We start from the raw sequence: 22,943 nt of genomic DNA on the forward strand, positions 1-22,943 counted from the left end.
TCAAAAAAAAAAAAAAACCTGATCGGCACTATTACTATTTCTGAGTAATTTAGAGAAACTGGTCTAAAATTCTTCCCAGATTATTTTTTAATTTGTACCACTTGACTTTTTTTTAGAAATTTGAAGCACTTTCTATAAGTGATAGAAATATAAAATCAAAATTCAAATATGGCTCACACATAGAACCAGCCTCAGCCAACCCTGGACGGGGCCGGGCTTAGGTTGGACCATACAGCACAGCAACTTCCTCCTGCAGGAACTGCCTGACTCTGACTCCTGCTGGTCTTATCCTGCTTAGTCCCAGGCAGAGCAAAGGGGGATCTAGAGGTGGGAGCCCGCCTTCCGGGGGTCAGTGGGGTGGACACGCTGCCCCTCTCACATCCTGCTCACCCAGCATGGAACAGTGACTCCAGGACAGCAGCCCACAGTGAAGAGGGTTCCACGTGGGGAGCTAGGACCAGCTGTTGTCCACCACTGAAAAGTGTTTAGACAGGTAGTGATTTTGGATTAAAGACACCTAAGTTCACAGATAGAAGAATGTTATTTTCCATCAAGAGCAATAGTCACCTGTCGGGGGTGTTGACTCAGTTACTGGATCCCACCGTGCCTGACGCTGAGCAGAATTTGGACAAAGTAAAAATGCACCACGTTCTCCAACCCTTTCACCCATATCTGTTCACTGAATATAGAATAGCCAAAGTGGGTAAGTGATAAAAGCTTTCTCAGTACCTCCTCCAGGGTAGGGTCTGAGATCCCATAGCCTGTCAGGTGCAGAGCTTGTAGGTTCTGATCCAGTGCCTGGAAGAGCCCTTTGAAGCAGGTCCTGTCTGCATCCTGTGGAATGGTGTAGGTCAGTTCACCCCCACTGCTGATTTTCAGAAATGCTTGCGGAATGTAGTTCTGGATAAGGGATGTAACACGAGCTATGTATTTTGGATCATGGACCTCCAAAACAGAAGGCTACAAAAAAAAAAAAGAAAAAAAAACTGAAAAAGCAATAAGGAGTGTCAATTCAAATATATATAAATTGATTTCATGCAAATTATTTTGAAATTCCCCATCATAGCTTAAATGAAACACCACATTTAAGCAATAGGCACCTCAACAATCCATTGCATTCTTTTCTTTCTTTTTTAAAATATAACTCTATGGTGATAAACCAGGTGAGGCCACACCTGCATGCCCCCCTTGGCCACTGGGCAGCTGCGGCTGCCTCATCTATTCATGCCTTCATGAAGTACCTCCTCCCCCTCTGCTGGTCCCTTTGGACAATCACAAAGAACTCTGGCCTAGCAACTGTACTATGGAGACAGGGCTGAGTCTTAAAAAGAAGACAAGGATTCTCAGCTACAGAGGAAAGGAGCTTTCTCAGAATGGTGAAGTATCACCCTGAATTAGAGAGGAAGCAAATAGGAACATTAGCTCAGAGGTCAAGGGCAGACTTTATGAGGACCACCGATTACCAAGAGTGGGAGGTGCCACTCCCACTCCAGTCCCAACTCCAGAGCCACCCTTGCATGCCCCGGTTGACACAGGCAATGATAATAATAATGTAGTATGTAATAATGTACATACTGCATATGTACATACTACATGTGTACATACTACATGTGTACATACTGCATATGTACATACTACATGTGTACATTATTATTGACACAGGCAATAATAACGCAATAATAATAATGTACATACTACATATGTACAGGTGTGCAGGGCCACCCCACTGGCCAGTGATTTTTCAACTGGTGTACCACAAGAGGATTTAGGTATGCCACAGAAATTTTTAAAGATCATTAATTAAATTATTTTTGAAAGAAGTTCAAAGCACAGTGAGTTTATTCTTTTTTTGATCAACATAATTTAAGTGTGTTGTGAAAGTTTAATTATAGGTTCAAGAGTTCCATGTGATAAAAAAGGTTGGAAAACACAGCCTAGGCCCTCACTACTTTGTTTCTGCAGTAGGACAAAATTTTAGCCTCCTAAATGAAGTATCATTGTTGGAAGGTATTTCTAGAACACCTAAATAATGATGCTTCCTGACCCAGACACTCACAGCAGCTCCTACTGTCAGATAATTCTTACCCTCCATGTACTAATATTTCCTTCTGGTTATCAAAAATGCATCTTGGGGTTCCCAGAGGATAGCTCCCTTTTCTCCGCCCTGGGGGCACTGACTTCGGCCTCCGGGCCATTGCACACAGAAGGCCTCTACTGAGACGTTATTATTGCCTAATTGCCGCAATCTGGTTCTTATCCCACAGAGAGCAGTGGGACTTCCCCAGGAAGCAAGGTGGCTGCACTTCTCACCTGCTTCGTGAGGGTCAGGCTGAGCCCCTGGCCATATGCGTCCTTCAGGCAGGAGGGGTGGCCACAGCACCTGAGCTGGCCCTGCTGGAGGACGGCCACACGGTCACTGAGCACCTCCGCTTCATCCAGGTGGTGAGTTGTGAAGATGATCGTGCGACCTGGGTCCAAGCACAGGGCGTATCAGGACTGGCAGGACAAAGGCCCTGAAGAGGGCCACCCTCCCTTCCCTTGGAACGGTAAATGCAGGACACAAATTAAAGGTCACCAATTTTTAGGTTGAGACAAATTCAGATAGGTCCAGTAGAAACATTTTAGCCAAGGACACTTTGCAATTTAGAGACCCTAAAATGCTTTTCTCTACAGTTATGGCTACACATCTTCCTTCCCCTCCAGAGCCAAAGGGGGCACTTGACAGACGCCAAGGGCAAAACCCAGAAACAAGGCAAGGAACCCTTATGCGCAGCCTCCTTGTTCTCTGAGAAGGACAGGCAGATCGCCGGATGGATGCAGAGAAGAAATTTAAAAATGTAAACTAAGGTTAGGTGGGCATCTCTCTCCTCTGATGCTGAAGTGCTCCTCCTTTCTCTCCAAGTGACCACCTCTTCCATACTCAGGAAGAAGGCATCGATCTACAGAAGGGCTATCGCATAGGAAAATCACAGCCCTGTGTTAAGGTAGAAATTAATCATAAAAAATGATGTCTGAGATGTAGCCGTACAAATTCATTCATCAAATGCAGTAGGATCAGAACGTACACCACCTCCCTGGGAAGGCCCACAGCAGTGGTGACCCACAGACAACAAGTTGTAGGAGACAAGGGGAACTGGGGTACAGGGGCGACTTGGGCCCTCCCTGGAGGAACAGGCCTCCGGGCTCAGCATCCATGCCCATGTTTCACTGAAAAAAAGTGTTATGCTCACGTGCCCCCTATGAAGTCTAGCACTATGTCAAGTTTCACAGTCTTTGCTTGAGGAGAAAAAGCCTCAGCTTTACCTTAGAAGAGCAAAGGCTAGAGAAGCTAAAAGCGATTTTGGTAAAGTTTACTTCAGTTATGTAAAGGGAAGCTGTTACTGTTTTTAGCTTCAATATTCCCCATTGGCTCACACTGAGCCTCGTTCAACCCGCTCTATTTTATTGAATAGACATAAACACACAGATTGACTCTTACTGCAACAGCAAATTTTCAAAGAGATAAGGTTGAACGTGTTTTTAATTCTACTCAATTAAATGTTTGAGGCAATGGATATGCTAATTACCCTGATTTGATCATTACATAAGGGATGCATCAAAAAATCACACCCCGTAAATACATGCACTTCGTATGCAGCAATTAAAAACAAAATACAGTTAAAAATAATAATACCAATAGAGGACAGGAATTAAGACTAGAACTTTGAATTCATTAAAAAAAGAAAGACAACTCTGGAAAGAAACCATAAAATGATCCAAAAGCAACGGAGATCAGAGGTCCACAGTAACAAATCCACAGCACAGAGGTGTCTCAAAGAGCAAGGCCAAGTTCTTTGAGACTAAGAAAATGTGTTCAAGCCCTAATTTGGTATTAAAGGAAGTTTAGACACTCTGGTTAGAGCTACCATGAAATTCAGATAATAAATTTCCATACAATGAAGTACTCTAAAAATAAAAGTTAACTGGAAGCTAATTAACCAAAAGAAAAGCAGAGTAGAATGGTGGCTACCAAGAGCTAAGGGGGAGCAGAGGTGGGGGTGGGATGAGGTGTGGGAGAGGTTTGTTATACAAACCAAAGTTTCAGTTATACAAGATAAGTACATGCAAGTGATGTGCTGTACAGCATGTTGACTATAATTAACAATCATGCATTGTATTAATAATAAAGCATTGTCTACTTGAGAATCACTAAGAGATTAGATCTTATGTGCTATTGCCACAAGCACAAAAAGAAAGGGTGTGTGAGATGATAGACACGTTAATTAGTTTGCTTAATCATTCCACAGTGTATACATATATTTGTCCCTCACTGTTCCTGTAACATTTATTTCAGTACATTTACCACTCTCATCTATTTTAATAATAATAATGATAACCTGTCACCGATTTTGCACCCACATAGCAAAATCAGACTTTCTATATAATAGCAGAGTATTTGCATATAACCTACATACTTTGTACATCCTCCCTTGTACTTTACATCAATATCTAACACAATGTCAATGCTGCGTAAATGCTTGTTATATGATATTGTTTTTATTGGTATTATTATTTATTGCTACATTGTTAGTTCTTACTTTGCAAGCTTGTTTGCATTCAAAGATGCACAACTTAAGGACACAGAGGGTCAACTGTGTATCAAAGCATTACTCTATAGGCCATAATATGGAAAATTTTTATTTGTCAATTGTACCTTTAAAAAGTTGGTAAATTAAAAAAAAATGAATTCTCAAAGAATTTAGGTTAAACTCACAGACTTTGATCCACGATATTTTCTTACTAAATGCTAAAGAAACTCAAGACATATCCTAAAATGTAGTCGGGACCCCTCTTAGGAGTCACCCAGGCCCCCTGGAGCATTGAAATAAAGGAAAGGCCTTGTCCCTTCAAGGGAAACTCTAGAGACCTGACTAGCCTTGAATAGTGAATGACCAACCTGATACACAAGAAGATAATACTGACTTCAAACAAGAGTCCCCCACGCAAGTCAGAGTCGCAAGGTTCTTGGGTTCCCTGTAGAAACTAAAAGATAACACTTTGACACTTTGACACGTTTCTGAAACATACCTAGGTTTTCAGAAACCTGTACCCTGCCAGATGAAAAATGCCAACTGTGACCCCTGCTGTGAAGGAAGTGAGGACTGAACTCTCAACCACTGTTCTTTGCGCTAAGTTTCTTCCCCAGAGTCCTGGTGTCACATCCTCAGGCCAAACATTAACATTCCTTTCCACTGACCCCACGTTTGCAGATAGCCGCTTCCATAGCCAATTCTCTGACTCCATTTTGGTCCCATAGCCCTCGCTTCAAACTATCCTTCCTTTGGGGGTCAAACTAATGTATAACCTCCATGTATTGCCTTGCAATTTTGCCTGTAATGTCAGCTTTCCCGAAATATTCTCCCTGCCTTTGAAACCCGTGCTGTAACCCTTCCAGGAGTTTGGGTCTTAGGCACAGCTGCCTGTTCCCTCTGCTTGGTGTCGTGCAGTAAGTGCCCTCCTGTCTCTCGCTGCAGGCTGCAATGTCAGTGTTTGGCTTCTCTGGGTGACTGGACCCAAGTTGGGTTCAGGAAAAATCTCATAACTTGAAGAACAGTATTACTCTATTTTCCCCAAGATACCTTTTCTCTCTGATTAACGTGTTCTACCTCCTTTCCTCTAAAATTTGCACTTCCCACATTGACATCTCTCAATTATTTTTATAATAATAATGATAACCTGTCATTGATTACGCACCCACATGCTGAGCCATGAGCTTTCACATACGGTGCATTCTCCCGAAATTCTGCAAGATGGTACAACTATCTCCATTTGCAAATGAGAACACTGCATCCCAGGAGAATTTGATAATTGCTCCTAGATCACTCAGGGAGTGTAGAACTCGTAGGTGACCCTTACAGATGTTGAGTGGTGATGTGCTGGTTTCCTGTGATTGATACAGGGCTCCCCTTTTCCAGACTGGATGGGGACCTCCATTTTCTAAGCCTGAACAAACAGACTTTTTTCCAAATGCTACTCTTAGATGCAAGCAGGATCAGAGAAAAGCAGTTTCTAATCTTTGAGACCAAGGACCTGCTACAGAGAGAAATTCCGGCAACAGTATCTTTTGCTTCCTTATTAATTTTTCCCTGGGAGGCACAGGAGTCCTGGTACCAGGGCTGATCAAGAGCTCAGACGCTACATCACAAAGCAAGAAACACACAGAACTCTGGGTAGATTGATACCCCCCGTCCACTGGTGCTCCGACAGAAGATTGTTTTCTACTCAGCAGGGAACATTTGTTTTTGCCCAGTCCTTAGATCTATTTCACAGAGCTGTATCAGTTACCTGGAGGTTTGAGGCTGCTTCTAGAAATAAATATACATTTTGATTCTTGAAAACATATTTTTTTTCCAGTCCCACCTATCTAATCACTTACATCCTATTGATTTTTGCACTTCAATCAGCACAGGGATGATTCCAAAGGAGCCCTCCAGAGACAAAAAGCATTGCCAGGCAATAGAGAACCGTAGGAAAATATTTGTAACAACTGAAACTGAAGACAGCTGTTTCTGACACTTGTATTGGATCTGGTTCCGGCCCAGGGTAACATTTATGCTGATTACTCAAGTGTTATGCTGGACTCCTAACACTCCATCTCTGCTTTTCCTACCACCCAAGAGCAGTGCCCACTGCACCCTGCAGCTCACATGTGCCGAGACAGGCTAATCTACTTCTCCACCTCCCCTTCATCTTCTTCATCAGCAGGCTAATTACTTCATCCATTTTGGTTTCATCTCAAAATTTAATCACTCCCTTCAAGTGGCCCTTCTATGCTATCCCCAAAGGGGGCTTAGGTAAATGGAGCCATGGATCTCATGGCAATGGGGAGAGGTTAGGCTCATTGGGTGCAATGTGGTCAACCTCCTGTGGTGTCCGAGTAATGACCGGGACCACCTGGCACTGTTGCCCTCTCCACTTCGTCACTGTAGTGGGGTCAGTCAGAGCAGAGTGCTCCCTGGCTATACTCCCGACAGACCACCAACTCTCTGCCCTGGCTTCCAGCTAGCCAGTTTCAGGGGCCCCCTGTTCTTCTGTGGCAGCATCCCTCACAGTGTGGGAGCTCAGGGCCTCCCACCCCCCAGCTTTCTGCTGAGCCTCATGAACTCTGCTGTGGCTGCACCAGGGCTGAGGAGCCGGCACCATTGACAAGACCCTTCTTTTTCTTGTGCAAATTGCAAACCCAGAATGGAACAAAGGCCACATCTGTTTGCTTAATTTTCCTGCTTTCTTCTCTGACTTCTCCTTCCATAATTCCTCTAAAATTGTACAGTAGAAAGGAATGGGATCATTCTTTAGTGCTTCTTTGATGCTTCCTTTGTATTATCCTTCTTTCTGGGCCTAGCCTATGGCTAAGCTTTCAGAGAGAATTTGATGATCTGAGGCTTCTTTTTTTTTTTTTGAGACAGAGACTCAAGCTGTCCCCCGGGGTAGAGTGCTGTGGCATCACAGCTCACAGCAACCTCCAACTCCTGGGCTCAAGCAAGTCTCCTGCCTCCGCCTCCCAAGTAGCTGGGACCACAGGCGCCCACCACAACACTCGGCTATTTTTTGGTTGCAGCCGTCATTGTTTTTTGGCGGGCCGAGGCTGGATTTGAACCCGTCACCTTAGGTGTATGTGGCTGGCGCCTTAGCCACTTGAGCTACAGGCGCCGAGCCGATCTGAGGGTTCTTGACTCAGCCCTCTGCATGCTAAGGAGTTGGAGAGGCTCTTTCTCATTCTTTCTCTATCTTTCTTCAGTCACAAATCCTAATCTATCCCCAGGGAGGTAGAGGCAGAGTGGAGGTGAAGGTCAAGTCAGAAGGTCTTTTATGAAAAAAAAAAAAGCAAAAGAAAAATGCAAAACAACATTTTACGAGATTCTGTATTAATCCTGCCACTGATGCCTGTACACTTGTTTACCAGCACTGAGAGGTGTTTCTTTCCAAATGAGAGTTTTTTTATACAAAGTACATATAGCAACACGTCCCAGCTGTCAGGAGTGCAGAAAGAATCAGAAGTTAGAAATTAGTTAACTGCTCCTCAAATGCCCTCAGTGGAAAGTAAGCCATAATAGAGGTGAGAAATATGGACCAGAGTCCCAAGTTCCACCCACCTTTGGTAGTGAACTGTCTCTGTAGCCATGAGCTGTCAGAAAAAGGAATCTCTGAAAGAAAAAGTGTTTAGAGTGGCCCGAGATGGCTGCAGCTCAGACACACAGGTCATAGAAACTGGGCCTGTGGACCAAAGCTGAACCCTCCTGAAACCTTCCCTGGTGAGTGATGATCATCAGCTTCCATATCCCACAGAGCACAAAGGCAGGGTGGAAGCAGTCACTCGCCCCGACCTACGTCGCCTACATGCTCTTAACTCTTCACCTCGCGTCCACTCACTGCACGCCTGCTTATCCCACACACAGCACCACTGAGCACGGCGCAGAACTGTGAGGACACCCCCTTGGCTGTACCATCCGCATCTGTCACCCTTCCTGGAAGAGAAACTGGTTCTGGGCTGCAGTCCTCAACCTGGGTTCACAATAAAATTAACTTTGATTTTCTTAAGTCCGTAAGACCTATTATTTCAAATTTCAGTCCACAGAGTAAATTATATGCCCATTGGTCTGTGACTCAGTTTCCTCATCTGAGAAAAGAAGGCCTTGTCCTAAATGATCACTAGGCTGCTGCTTCTAATAATCTACCCTTGAGATGAATGTGGTTTCAACACTAATCATAATGCATGTGGATCACGTCATTGCTGGTATGATGTTTAGGAGTTAAACACAAAGTACACAATTCTGAGCCCACAGAGATATTATCTGACAAGTCTATCTCTATAAAGTCTTATAAAAATATACTTTTTTCTGTAAAGGATAACATCTCTTTGTTGGACTATGACTTAGTTCTACACGGACACTAGCAATTCTTTTCCTGGGCCAAGTACTATAGATGGAAAGAAGAGGGCGGCCCGGCTCCTACCTTCTCGGTACTTGAGCAGAATGTCCCAGAGGCTGCAGCGGGAGCAGGGGTCCACGCCGCTGGTGGGCTCATCCAGAACCACAGTGCTCGATGTGCCCAGGAAAGCAATGCCGATGGACAGCTTCCTCTTCATGCCTCCAGACAGCGCTCCGATCTGCTTGTGCTGATGCTGGGTCAAGTCCACATCCTGAAGAGTTCTGAAAAAAGAAGGTAGGCCTCGTTCTTCCGCCTGAAAACCTGAAGACTTTGTTTTGAATTTCACTCCATAAATAATAACTTAACAGTGGCTGAGATCTTCATAAATCACAGATCCATCAAGGATGCACCTGAGTCTCGGCTCGGCACCTATAGCTCAACCAGCTAAGGCGCCAGCCACGTACACCTAAGGTGGCAGGTTCAAATCCTCAGCCCGGACCCGCCAAACAACAATGACGGCTGCAACCAAAAAATAGCCGGGTGTTGTGGCGGGCGCCTGTGGTCCCAGCTACTTGGGAGGCGGAGGCAAGAGACTCGCTTGAGCCCAGGAGTTGGAGGTTGCTGTGAGCTGTAATGCCACGGCACTCTGCCCAGGGGGACAGCTTGAGGCTCTGTCTCAAAAAAAAAAAAAAAAAAAAAGGATGCACCTGAGTTTCAACAGTGGCACTGCCTCTCTCAAGGCCTAAATGGGACCACGTCAATGGACTAAATGTCATGCCACTCAGCAGACCTGCCACGTGTTGTGCTTGGAAATACTTGAGTGTCTCTTCTCTCAGAGAAGCCCTTCCTCATCTCATTTATGCCTCCTGCCAAGGAGGGCCCTGTCTTCCCCAGCCAGTATGGAGAGTGGCGAAATGGCTGGCACCAGTGCAATCAGAAGCAACAAGGCCAAGTCCAGCTTTAGCACCCACCAGAGAACCCCTTAACTCACTAGCCCACCATGCACTAAATTTGGATTTCCCCACCTTCCTGACTAATTGGGAAGTTTCAGTGAAATGCCACGTGCACAGTATATAAATTATCAGTTGCCATTAATGCGTGAATAAGTCTCTTATTCTCTCACATAGGGCTTGCAGCTCCAGACCTCGAAACCAGGCACACGGTTCTCCCTATGTAACTCTTTGCTCCCCTTTTGTGGGTCCACTCTCTTTCCTCACAAATAGCTTGCACTCACCACCTTGCTTTGTCAGCACCACCTGAATACTCACCACTCCCCATCACTTACTTAAATCTTCCTCATTGTTAAAGACCTGGTTTAAATGATGCCTTCCTGAAGCCTTCCCTGACCACTCGGACCACAGTGTAGTCCTCCCCTGAGCTACAGATGTGCTTATAACTCCCCGATGGCCATGACTAAAAGTGTCACTCTGCTGTCAGGGCCAGAAGGCTAGGCAGGCAGAGGAGGATGAGACCAGTTCTATATGGTTGAACATTTGGGTCCTAGAAGACTCCAGAATCTAAGGAAAGAATAGAGTGAAACCCATTCTTTGGCTGTAAAGAACACTTAGGTCCTAAAAGACTCCAGAATCTAAGGAAAGAATAGAGTGAAACCCATTGTTTGGCTGTAAATTGTTCATACCTGTTTCATTATTTATATAATTTCCATCCTGGTCCAGAAAGAGCTCAAGCCAGGCTCTCAGTGCCTAGTGCTCAAGCTATGTGCTAAATGTCTCATCTGAGTCTTACAGTGCATTTTTATGCTGGTTAAATCTCAACCAAGATTTATGGAAGTCATTTATGCCACTGCTTTTCAGATATTCCCATTATTGACAACATCCAGCTACAAGGAGGAAGACGGATATTTCAGTTTCAGCAGATGATTGCTTGACCCCACAGTCTACCAATACCTTCCCATGTGGGTGATCCAGATATCACAAAGGAAGTGAATGGATCGTGCCCAGTTTTTTAACACATTAACCAGTGGTCAGTCAATGGAGAAGACCAATAGACAAGAAAACAAGGCAGTAAGATGTCAGACGTTCTCAAAGATGAATGCTCTGGTTACGCATCAGTGTTAAACCCAAAGCTTTCTGTTTCTTCCATTGGCTCCTCTCTGGTGGCCCCCCTGCACTGCCTCATTGCAATTCCTCACCGCACTGGAAGCTCACCACCTCTTCACAGACCCCACAGTATGCATCAGGAGCAGTTTTGGCCCTGTGCCACCTGATGTCCACCTGCACATTCCCTACACAGGTGCCAGACACAAGGTAAGCACAAGGTACCCTCTTCTCCAGGCAAATTTGTTCAGAGAGGCTGAGGCTTGCTTTCTGGTATCCTGTGTGCACCTGGCTGGCAGGAAACTGACAGCGTGTTTCATTTTGCACTGGTGCTTCTGTTTTGGGTAGAAGTCCATTTGTTCTGATGCATTTTGAACTTTAACATATTTTCTGGCAAAATTTTCCCCTTATTTCATTTTTTTTGTTTTTTTAATTCCCAAGGACATGATGGGTGATAATGATGGGGTGGAGGGAGTGAGAAAAAGTCTATTCCATTCATGTGTATTTTATAAATTCTTGCAAGATTGAACAAAGGGCCAAAGGCATCATAGGTGCTGGGCACACTGGTGGTATATGGGGGAGGGAAGAGTCAAAGGGTAGCAAAGCACAGATCCTTCTCCAGGACACAGACACGTGTGGAGAAATCGCGTTTACATACCCAGTGACAACACACTGAGATACATGTTATCCCGGAAACATAAACAAAATGCCCCTGGCCAGACCCCCAGAAGACTCTCCCTTAGGGAGGTCCACCTGCTGGTTTCCGGACACAGTTCAGGTGCTTAGCTCAAACTTAAAAATTAAAGAAGATAACAATTAGTGAATACTAACCAGATTTCTTTTCCTGGTGAATTTTTTAAACATTTCAAAGTCTGAAGTTATCTAGTGGCTAGCATTTTTCTAATTATTGACATGTAGCATACAAAAAACAATTTCTGCAGTTAAATTTCTGAATTTTCTCCTCAAAAGGGTTGAGAACATTGGGTAAGCAGCAGGAGGAGGAAGAAACTTCTCATATTAAGTCTCAATTACACACCAGAGAATGTGTTTTAGATGCTGCTCTTCAATCATCCATTCATTTATTCAAGAAATGATTATTGAACCCCTACAATGCATGGCACCTGCCACCTGCTAGGGCTAGAGAAATAAATCCAATCTTGTCTCTGATTTAAGAAACTCAGAGTCTAGTGGGAAAGGCAGACAAGAAATTATAACAACATATGATAAAGTTAATGATAAACTCCCAGATGCTATGGGGATTTTCTCCAACTCCAGAGAGAAGAGAAAGAAGTCATCCAGAAGCATGATGGGGGGTGGGGACATGGAGACACTTGAACTATGTGTCCCAGAAAAGGAGGAAAAGCATTTTCTGGGACTTTGGAGAGAAACAATGGCACATGCAAAGAACAACAACAATAAAATAAATGTATCCTTGAAGTAAAGAGAAAGCTGTATAATGACCTCAGGTAAGACAGGAGAGATGGGCTTAAGCCAAACACACCCCCTTCATAAATCTATCGGCTTTCTTTCATGAGGTATAGACGTGACTCTTTGCATCTCACTGTGACCTCAGTCTACAAATCGCCACCTCCCTGGAGAGCCCCAGCCTGGCATGTCAGCCCATCAGAGCACATCACACGGCCCTCCCTGTTACTACCACCCACCTACTCCTGAATCTGTGCTTGTGTGCTGGGCCTTTCTCCAGTCCTCTTACCTTTACTCCTGGAGATTTTGATGTTTGATGTAGCACATCCTCCTGTCATCCCCACCGATCCCGCTCACTCACAACCACAACTCTGCAGAGTCTCGATCCCATGCAGCCTCTTCTGACCACCAGCTGATCCTAGCTTCCAGCAATCACTTAAATACACAAAACCAGTTTTTCCCTGGCCATCACCACCATGACGTCCTTCTCCCTTTTTCTCTGAGTTTAAAGACCATGGTCATCATTACAATTATTTCTCATGACTCTGAAAAACATGGAAGTTGAATAGAAACACCCTCCACTCTCTGTTCTGTCTCCTATTACCATAACTGAGCCAGCTATGGTCTTGGGTCAGGAGAGTCCATCCCTTTCCTCCTGTCTAGACCCCTTTGCCTGTCCTGTCTTGCACCACGTTTCAGAAAACCATCTGCTCTCTAGCTCACCCCAATCCTCTATGTACAAAGACCCTGCTTGGTTTCTGTCTTGGAAACATTGGTCTTTTGGACTCACTTTTCCTTCTTGATGTCATCCCACTTATTTGCTCCCCTTGGCAGCAAAACTCCTAGGAGGACATGCTATTGCCAGCTCTGCATCCATTTTCTCCTCTGCATCCATTTTCTCATTAACTGACTTCAGTAAGACCTTCAGTTCCATGACACCACCAGAATTGCTCTCCTGGAAGCCACATACTGTGCCCAAGGGTCATTTTCTCAGAGTTCATCTTTCTTGACCCTCATTTGATGTGCTGATCCCTCCCTCATCCTTAGTAGACTTGGTTTCACTGCCTCATCTTCCTCCTTCCCTATTGGTTTCTCTCTCTTGCCTGCTGGGCTGATCCATCCTCATCTCTCCATACCCTTCATGTTGGAGCATCCAGGGCTCAATCCTTTGCCCTCTCTTCTCCCCTCCCCACACTTATGCCCTCAACGATCTCACTTCCATCAAACAGATCTTCCTCCAACCTGAGTTCCCTAGTGCATGCCAGAATTCTGCATGGTAAGGTCGGATGCATAATAACATCACATTGACTGAAAGGTCTCACAGAGTTCCTCTCTTGACTACACTTATCTTCTCTAGGCTAAATTAAGGGCAAAAATAGCAGTGATTGATGCTGACAAATGTTTACTCTAAAGATTCTACTAGGGAGGCCACCTCCCTCGGACTCACATTTTAACAAAGCTGCACACTGAGGAGACAAGTGGTGCTACAGGAGACTAATAAGCAGCGAGTGGGACACAAATCAGGTGTTTTCAGTTTTCCCTTTCTCTAATTGAGAACCACTGTCCCAAAACATGATCTCATTCTGACTGCTTTCGTGCAAAGTGGCTTTGTTGCTAGGTGACATGCTGTGAACCAATAATCATTAAGGTTGCCAGGCATCGAAATAAGAAGATGAAGCCTGTTTTACATCGTTAGATGCTTGAGTGAAGCCCCCAGTCACAATCACAGTAGAGTTCACTGTGGTCCAATAGATACATTTTTAAATTAAAATAGGTGACCTGTAACTTTTTTAGGAGAAATTATATTGCACATACCCAATTTGCTATTTAGTACTATCTACTCCATATAACATTCAGCCATCTCTCATCATGTGTCCTCTCAACTTCAAGATAGGTTTAAACAGCACCAAATGAACATCTCCCTGTATATCCAAGTGTCCATAATTCAGGGGTCCTCAAACTTTTTAAACAGGGGGCCAGTTCACTGTCCCTCAGACCACTGAAGGGCCGGACTGCAGGCCCTGGGACAAGTCGGCTGCTAAGCAGGACAGGCAGCTGCGGCAAAAACACCTGGCAGGCTGGATAATTGTCCTAAGTGTGCTGCATGTGGCCCATGGGCTGTAGTTTGAGGATGCCTGGTCCACATCATCAATATTATTATGATTACCAGACACTTTCTGAAGATAGTGGGACATGGGAACTAGCTCACCTTGCAGTAGTAAAGAATGCCCGCTTGATATGACAACAAGGAGAACTCTGAGAGATGGGGTAACTACTGAAATCAATCTGTGGTGCCATCCACCACTTTACACAGTGGACTCTGTCTCTTGAGGGTTTTTCCCCTCAATCCAGCCTTAGTTTGCATGTGACACCCATAGTGGGGGCATCTACCCAGAGAGAGATTTGACCTACACATGCACTTGCCACATAGCTGGTCTCTAAACATGGCCATGCATTCTGACTTGAGATCGTCCGGACAAGTACTGACCCCTTCCAAGTGTGGGGAGTGAGCCCACACAGCGCAGTGGTGCCTTTCTGCAGAAGCTGTTTGTCATCTTCCCATGCTGCTCTCCACCGAAAAACTAGGGAGTGACTCGAGCGTGGTTTTTCCCTGATGCTCACTTTTAGCCCCTGACCTGTGAGGAGCATGTGCCTCCACCATATTCCTGTTTTCTTTTCACCAACAGAAGAACCTCCCTACTATCACCTAACTTTGCCCCTCTAGGATCCTGTGTGTGCAATTAGCTCCATCTTAACCTGAAGACAACTTTCTTCAGGTGAGAATCCTTAAGGGGCAGATGCTTAGAGGCGTGTTCCACAGCATCCAGGCTGCTTTATCCCCACGTGGCCCACCCAAAGTGCCTCCCAGGGCCCAGCACATTTTTAAACTAACTGCTGTCATCTATATTGCCTAGACCCAGGGAGAGCAATTGACAAGTTGCCTTCACTTCTCAGACCCTTGAAATTCCCTGATGGGTATCCACACTTCAGTCAGGGTAAGGACACTAGAAATGTGCCAGAGAATCTGCCCACTGAGGCCTCCATGCTCAGGTGTTATCGCAACCAGCCCAAAGGAAGCAGAGGAGAGTGGACTTCACACCTGAGCAACCTGGGTCAGATCCTGGCTTCCATGCCTGAGCTGTTGGCTCCATCCCCTTGACCATCAGCCCTTCCTGTGTCACATGAGAAAGATACTTGCATGACATCACCCATGTCAGATGCCTGGCATATAACCATAGTAGCACTCAGTACAAAAATAAAGTGTTAACAAACTAAAGTCCTCATTTATACAATGCAGGTAGCCAGCCACAGAGGTGAGTCTAGATGCAGAAGGCCCCTTGTGGGCCACCCGAGGGAGGTTACAGGGTGCTCTTTTCTGCCCTAGCCCACACGTGTCACACTATTCCAGGGCCATAGTGGGAGGAGTCTGCTCCGGAAGGGTCTCAGGATTTCTCAGCACACCAAGAAAACAAACACAAAAGGTAAGGCAAGAATATTTACTGTTCTTTAAGTGCCAATGGATCATCTTAAAGACTTCACCCTCGTCGTCTTCATGTCGAGTAGGCTGAGGAGGAAGATGCTCTTGCTGCCTCAGAGGTGGGTGAGACAGAAGAGGTGGAGGATGTGGAAATGGAGGCAAGAGAGGTACACACACTTGGCATAACTTATATTGAAAAAAATATGCACATAAGTAGACCTGAAGCATTCAAATCTGTGTTGTTAAGGATCATCTATATTTTGAGAAACATTCTACTTGTCCAAACCAAAAATTAGGGAATTGTCATGATGCCCTCGCTTCCTCCTTTCCTTCTGTGGACCTCTTTTAGCCCTCCCAATATGGGCTTGCTCCAGTTTACCCCATCCTCCACCAGCCACTAGAAAGAGCATCTGACTTGCCAATTAGGTGGCCATTTACCAGATCTCTCAATACTCTTCAGGACCTGCATGGTGAAGAGAGAATAAATATCTGTTGCTACAGAGACCCATTCTGTAGTACTTGGTTATGGCAGCCTTCTCAAACTAACACACATCATTGACCATAGATTGAATAAATAAAATATGTGAAATGAATGAATGAGGAGCAGCAGGATAAAGGCTGGAAAGTTAGGATGAGAAAAGAGGGCAAAGTCCTTTGCATCTACAACCTAAAGTAGTGAGCATCATTCTATAGACAAGGAGAGGACGTGACATGGAGGATTGCCAGTAGGAATATATTGCGATTCATTCATTCCGTTGTTCAACTCAAAGAACATTTTTATACTGTAGTAAACCAAACAGATGACATTCTCACACTCAAGGATTTATAATTGGTAGGGAGAAAAAGAAGACAAATACAAATAGGATGTTATGTGGTAACAAATGTTATGGGGGAAAAAATCAAGGTATGAGAAATGGAGAGGATGTACAAGGGCCAAAGGCAGGCAGTGATGTCTAGTCGGGATGCTCAGAAGGTCTTCTCTGATAAAATGCCTGGGAAGAGCCCCAGCACAGTGAAGCAGTGGCACACCAAGCAGAGGGTGACACCAGAGCAGGCTAGGCAGAGGGAGCAGCAAGTGCAAAGGCCATGAGGCCGGGCCCCTGCTTTGTGTGTCTAGGGAGCTGCAAGAAGACTAGTGGCTGGCACAGGGCAGTGAAGGATGAGAGAGGTGGGAAGTGAAACAAGAATGGGGGGCAGGGCCCTGTAATTTGTTGCCTAAAGGAGGAGGATTTTGAGGTAGAGGAGGGGATACTTATAATAAATCTGGGACAATAGGCACAAGACCATAAATCGCATTATTATAGGCCACCATAACCTTTGGATTTCATACTGGGTGTGGTGGAGAGTCTTTGAATGATGGTGAGCAGAGAAGGCCCAGCACCTGGACATGTTTCTAGTGAGCACTGGCTGCCATGTGGAGAATAATCTGGGTCAGGGAACAGGAAGACTGTGGAGACCTGGCTGAAAGTGGGGACTCTTTGGGGCTACACAGTGGTTTAGCAAGAGCAGGTGCTGGACTGGGGTGACAGGGACTATGAGCCTTACAGAGGTGAGCAGAAGGAACTGTAGGCACAGGAGGAAAATCCTGCAGCCGACAGGAAGACCAGCTGCAGCCCCGCCTCTCTGTGCAAGGCACAAGGAAGGAGTGACCACACTGCTGGACATGGAGACACTCCATCACGCCCAAGGACAGACAAGCAGAACAGATGGAAGGATGGATGGGCACATCCTCACTGCAAATGCCTCTCTTCATTTCCAATAAATAAGGTCACCAAAGGTACATAAAATATGTAATAATGTGACCAATCATTCCTCTTTCTCTCAGTATTCTAGTGCTAGAAACATCAAGATAGAATTCCACCACCCGGAAGCACATACATGAAACAGTGATAAAGAAGTCAAGTCACACAGAACAAAATAATGTACACCCTAACTTCATTAAATAGATATTATAAATATGTGTTTTTTAAATATAAAACTTGCAAAGTTATTGCAAGATAGCGACAATGGATAGGAGTTCATTAACTTCTTTTCCTCTTAGGTGTGTGCAGTCACTCACCATTTATATGCACTTATGCTGCACACTCACGCCCGGGCTGATGTTCTGCTTTGCCAAGTCTGTCCATTGGGATTGGCAAGGATGCAATCCCAGCCCCAGAGCCACATCCTCCTGAGGGGACAAGGCACAGCAAAGGACACACAGCCTGCCCATTTAACCACTGTCTCCTGAATTGAGGGCCCCTCCACTGGATTGTCACTTCCTCTCCCAGCTGCTTTCTGTGACTCAACTGTTCACTTTCCCCTCCAATCTATCCCTCCAAGGTCATAACTCTCAAACAACCCTTGTCTTCCAGGAATAACCATCTGTCCCTTCTCCTCCAATAAGCCTCTATCAGTCCCAAGAGACTGGAGAGTCTTCCTTTTGCTTTGCTGCCGTCCTGGATGCCCGCTTCCTTTCTCTGCCATACACGGTCTCTCACCAGCATCTTTGTTTGCTGTTTCATTTCAGCACAGGGCTCAGGCTTCTGTGTGGACCCACCAATATCCTACCTAATCTTTGTGACCCTTCCTGGACTGCTTCACTTCCTCCTGCCTTGTACGACCAGTTGGTCTGCATGACCTAATTCTTCCAACTTTGAATAGTCTTCAAATCCAGCCCTTTCTGGCCCAAAACCCCACTAACACAGTCACCAATCAGGCTGTTGTCACCTTGTGTGCAGTGGCCACTCTATGCCATCCCACACAAGGCTACAACACTAAGGTACAGCAAGAGATGGCTATCTGCCAGATCTCAGACTCAGCATATCCCCAGCTCACGAATGCCTGCCCACACAGAAAGGTTCAAATCCTTCACATGACCAGTAAGGTTCTGACAACCAGGGTCCCTGCCTGCCTTAGCATTCTTTTCATTTCAAAACACCCAGATGAACCCTTTGATTCAGGCACACAAAATTCCACCAACAACCTGTGCCAAACTTCCCCATGTTTGCCCATCTCTTTCCCACTCTAAAGACAGATCAAATCAAATTCAATGTCCTCCCTGCAAAGACTTCTCTAGCATTCCCCCTGTTGGTGCTATGTCATAATTCCAGAGTTAACACTCTAATAAATGTAGACAGAAATTGTTTTTTAAAGTGTCTCTGTCTATTGTCTTCACTCATACAAGGGGCAGAAACAGGAGGAGCAAAGAGATCACTTTACTAACTTATTGACTTGCTGGTACAGCTCCTTCTTGGTCCACTGAGGCGCCTTTATGGAAGCAAAGAGCAACAGATGTTCCCGGATGGTGAGGCTGTCCAACAAGATGTCCTGCTGTGGACACACTCCCAGCTCCCTTCTGATCCTCAACAAGTCTGTCTGCAGGCTCATGCCATTGATGGTGATGGTTCCAGAAGTGGGAGGGTAGAGCCCCGTCAACATGGATCTGCCAGAAGAAATACCATCAGGCTAGGACACAAGTCGCTGATGCTCTGGACTTCAGCAGCTCATTTGGCTCCAGGGAGATGCACACATCCTGCCCAGAGCACATGCCTTCTACTGACCTGTTTCCTATAGAACTTAAAAGCTGTGAGGAGCTTAATGGGAATTTGGGTTTGTTAATCTCAGAAATGTGAGCCTGTGATAATGTCTGTACTCCCACATGATGTACAGATGCTCCTTGACTTATGATCAGGTTATGTCCTGATATTCCCTTTGTAAGTTGAAAATACTATAAATTGAAAATGTATTCAGTACACCTAAACTTCCAAACATCATAGTTTCACCTACCTTAAACATGTTCAGAAATTTATGTTAGCCTAGAATTGAATAAAATCATGTAACATAAAACCTATTTTAAAACGGACTATTCAACATCTCATTTAATTTATTCAATACTATACTGAAAATAGAAAGCAAAATAGTCATATGAGCACTCAGAGTACAGTTTCCACTTGATGTGCATCACTGTCATACCATCATAGAGTCCAAAAATCCTAAGTCCAGGCATCATAAATTGGGGACATCTGAATTGTGGTCAGAGATTATTACAGTTATATAAAACTTTGGAAAGGTTAACAACCAACTTTGTTTTTACAGATGAGGGAACAAGCTAAAGACATCTACCTAAGTCCTCCTAATTAGACATATGCAAAACAGAAATGCAAACCTACACTCCCACCCCCGCAGCCAGTCTTCCTTCCACGTCTGAGAGGCAATCTGTCCATGTCAAAACCAAGAGAACTCAAGCGGCCTGTCACCATGAACTCATTTGGCTGACTTTACCAAAGGGAGCCTGAGGATTGCTGTGTTCCGCTTCCTTGCCGCAGGAAGTGTATTAGTTAGGCTTTAAACTGTTTTGTTATTTCTAAAAAGTGAAACGTGTATCTACTATGTGCATAAATGTTTGTACCAACTTTGTTCACAATCACTGAAAAGCCTCCATGTGCACTACCAGATGAAGACACAGACTGTGGTGCCTCCCTGCAGACGACCACTGGGCAATCCGAAGGGTCAGGCTGCTGATGCATCGCTGCCACTGATGAGTCTCCAAGGCAGATTGCTGAGTGAATGAAGCCAGGCATGATTCAATTTATATGAAATTATAAAATAGTGACAAATAGCAGATCAATGGTCATATAGGGGCTGGGATGGAAGGAGGGCAATGGATATCTCAGAGGAGGACAAAAAGCCTCTGCATCTTCTCCAGGGTGTTTGTTCTGCTATTAACCAAACACATGTCATAACTCACCAGCTTGCATCCTTCCATAGATACTGTCTACTGCACTTAAACTATGCCTGAACACATTTGCTGAGCAGTGCTTTGCTATATTATTTTCAAGCCTATTTGGGGGATACCATAGAATAGTTTATACATGTCCCACGTGAGTCTCAAAGATTTTTGTTTTACATGAAGTAAGTTTGTCTCTCAGCCTCTCATCTAAGAACTTTCAGGAAGAGATGACCACTTAGGATGAATCAAAATATACTACAAACATACACTAAAAGCAAGGTGAACAGTGAACCTTGAAACAGAGAGAAATCCCAAATTCTCTTTGATCTGCTAAAGAAGCTCTCTAGGTTTTCCTTGTAAGAAACGTAGGATGTGGAGAGCTGGCTTTCTGAGTCATTATTTGTGTATCTTTCACTTTCCCAATTTTAACATATTCAGTGAGAAAAATTACAAAGAGAAATTAATTTGTTCAAAACAAATATTTCATAATTTTAGTGGTTTAACCTTAAGCCACCATTTTCATAGCCAGCTCAAGGCCATGAATGTTTGAACTCTTTGTTCCTCTTGGGTTATGTGATGTGATTCTTTAATCAAATCTGGAGCCACTGGATCCTAAACCAAAACCCCAGCCTTAACAAGAACACAATCACATGAAAATCAGAACAGGAAGAAGAAAAATGGTCAGGTTTTTAAAAAAAATTGCAAATATCATTCTGATATTCATCTTCCCATAGATATGCAGACAAAATTACCCTTAGTAGGATGAAAACAAAAAGTGGCACACGACTTTCAAAGACTAAAACATGGTAAATTATTGGTAGAAAATAAAATAATTAAAGATTTAAACGAAACAAAAATAATACCAACCCCCCCTACCCCTTGGGCCCTATTCTGGGCCTAAAGGGCGCCTATGTGGTTGAGGATGCAGGGTCGCTCTAGTGAGAGTGCTCTGTCTTTCTCCTGTGTCTCTAAACTCTACATTGAGACTCAACATTTTTGAAAAAGAGGAAAGAGAAATCAAATATTTTGTCTCTCAGGTAAACTGATACTTTAGGAGTGAAATGCCCAACATTCAAGAAGGTAAATGGGACCCACATGATGGTGGTTTTCCCAGCACCATTCGTCCCCAGCAGGGCCGTGATCTGGTCTCTATGGAAGGTGAGGGTGAGGTCTCGGACTGCCACCTTGTGGCCTTCATATTCCTTGGTCACAGACACCAGGACGACACCCGGGGAACCTCCTTCAAGCTCTCCTTCCTTGTTTTGTGGTGGTGACCCTGTGAGGGAGAGGTACAGTCATCATGACGAAAGCACATGTAGTGAGAAGAAGATGGAGCTATTCAGGCGAGGGCTGAGACAACACAGCTGGTCTGGTTGGTGAAGGTCACGTAGCACCTACACTTCACCTTCACCTACACCTTCACCTCATGTCTGCCATGCTAGCTGTTTTGTAAATTCAGTTTTAATCTAAAAGTGCATACCTTGAGTAGCTTAAGGCAAATGATTTAGGAGATTAACTTTTGAATTGGAATTTTGTTTTGAGTCACACGTTATGTCAATTATTGTTTATTATGGGTCATGGGTTATGGTATAAAACTGCTGGAAATGGAAAAAGAGCCTTAGAAAGGCTACTCACTGTTCTCTGGGATTGTCAGCCTTCTGACAAAAAAACTTCAATGGACCTATCATTGTCTCTGCATATCGGCTGACATTAATAGGTAGTTGGACCCTCTTCATCCGGTAACAGAGGACTTCAAAACCTCAGAAATCATTCTTATACTTATTAACTCAGAGTTCTCCCTTAAAATTGAATTCTAATTCTGTGAAATATACAGAGCAATTTAGAAATTTTTCTTTACCAATGTAACAGAGGGAACAGCCTAGAAAAAAAAATGGCAAAAATGTTTTCTGTCTCTTCAAAACTTCCCTCATGCTTTTTGGAAACTGAAGCAGATCCCTGACTTGGGCTGAGGTAGGGAAGAGCAGGGAAGCATTTTTTTTCTTCATGCTACAGGAAATGGTTCGGCTGAACTGTGTGAGATGGAGACGCAGGACTGGAGCAGGCTGGAGTAGCCCTGGGGCCTCCCAGATGGGTGGAGGTCATGGTTTGTCTTCCAAGGAGATAGGAGGATTAGAATTATTAACCCGTTAATTAGAGTTGAATAACAACAAGCCTTCCATTTTAAAAGCTCTGTGTTTCTGCTTCTGTTCTGAAATTTGGCCTTTTGAGATCACAAGTCTCCTTGTTGCCAACTAAGTAATAAATGTACCCTTTCCTTCTCCTCAAACCACTTGTTCTCATTTTCCTGATGCAGCTTTGAGGACAAGTGCTGAGCTTTCAGTAACACCAAAAGCAATAAATAGAT

General features: G+C 44.5%; 1 protein-coding gene across 1 annotated transcript in view; it reads right to left on the reverse strand.

Annotated features, from left to right (window-relative positions):
* The window catches only part of ABCA13 (ATP binding cassette subfamily A member 13), a 557,155-nt gene that overhangs the window by 276,131 nt on the left and 258,081 nt on the right, over positions 1-22,943 (reverse strand). Inside the window, exons 37-41 of the mRNA XM_003797747.1 lie at positions 21,674-21,854; positions 19,073-19,291; positions 8,992-9,188; positions 2,311-2,468; positions 730-960 (exon numbers count right to left, since the gene is read on the reverse strand). Coding sequence (XP_003797795.1) covers positions 730-960; positions 2,311-2,468; positions 8,992-9,188; positions 19,073-19,291; positions 21,674-21,854 — 986 coding nt within the window. The remainder of the gene's footprint in view (positions 1-729; positions 961-2,310; positions 2,469-8,991; positions 9,189-19,072; positions 19,292-21,673; positions 21,855-22,943) is intronic.

The sequence above is a fragment of the Otolemur garnettii genome, unplaced genomic scaffold (assembly GCF_000181295.1).
Source record: "Otolemur garnettii isolate 467f Iridium unplaced genomic scaffold, OtoGar3 scaffold00123, whole genome shotgun sequence".
Lineage (NCBI taxonomy): Eukaryota > Metazoa > Chordata > Mammalia > Primates > Galagidae > Otolemur > Otolemur garnettii.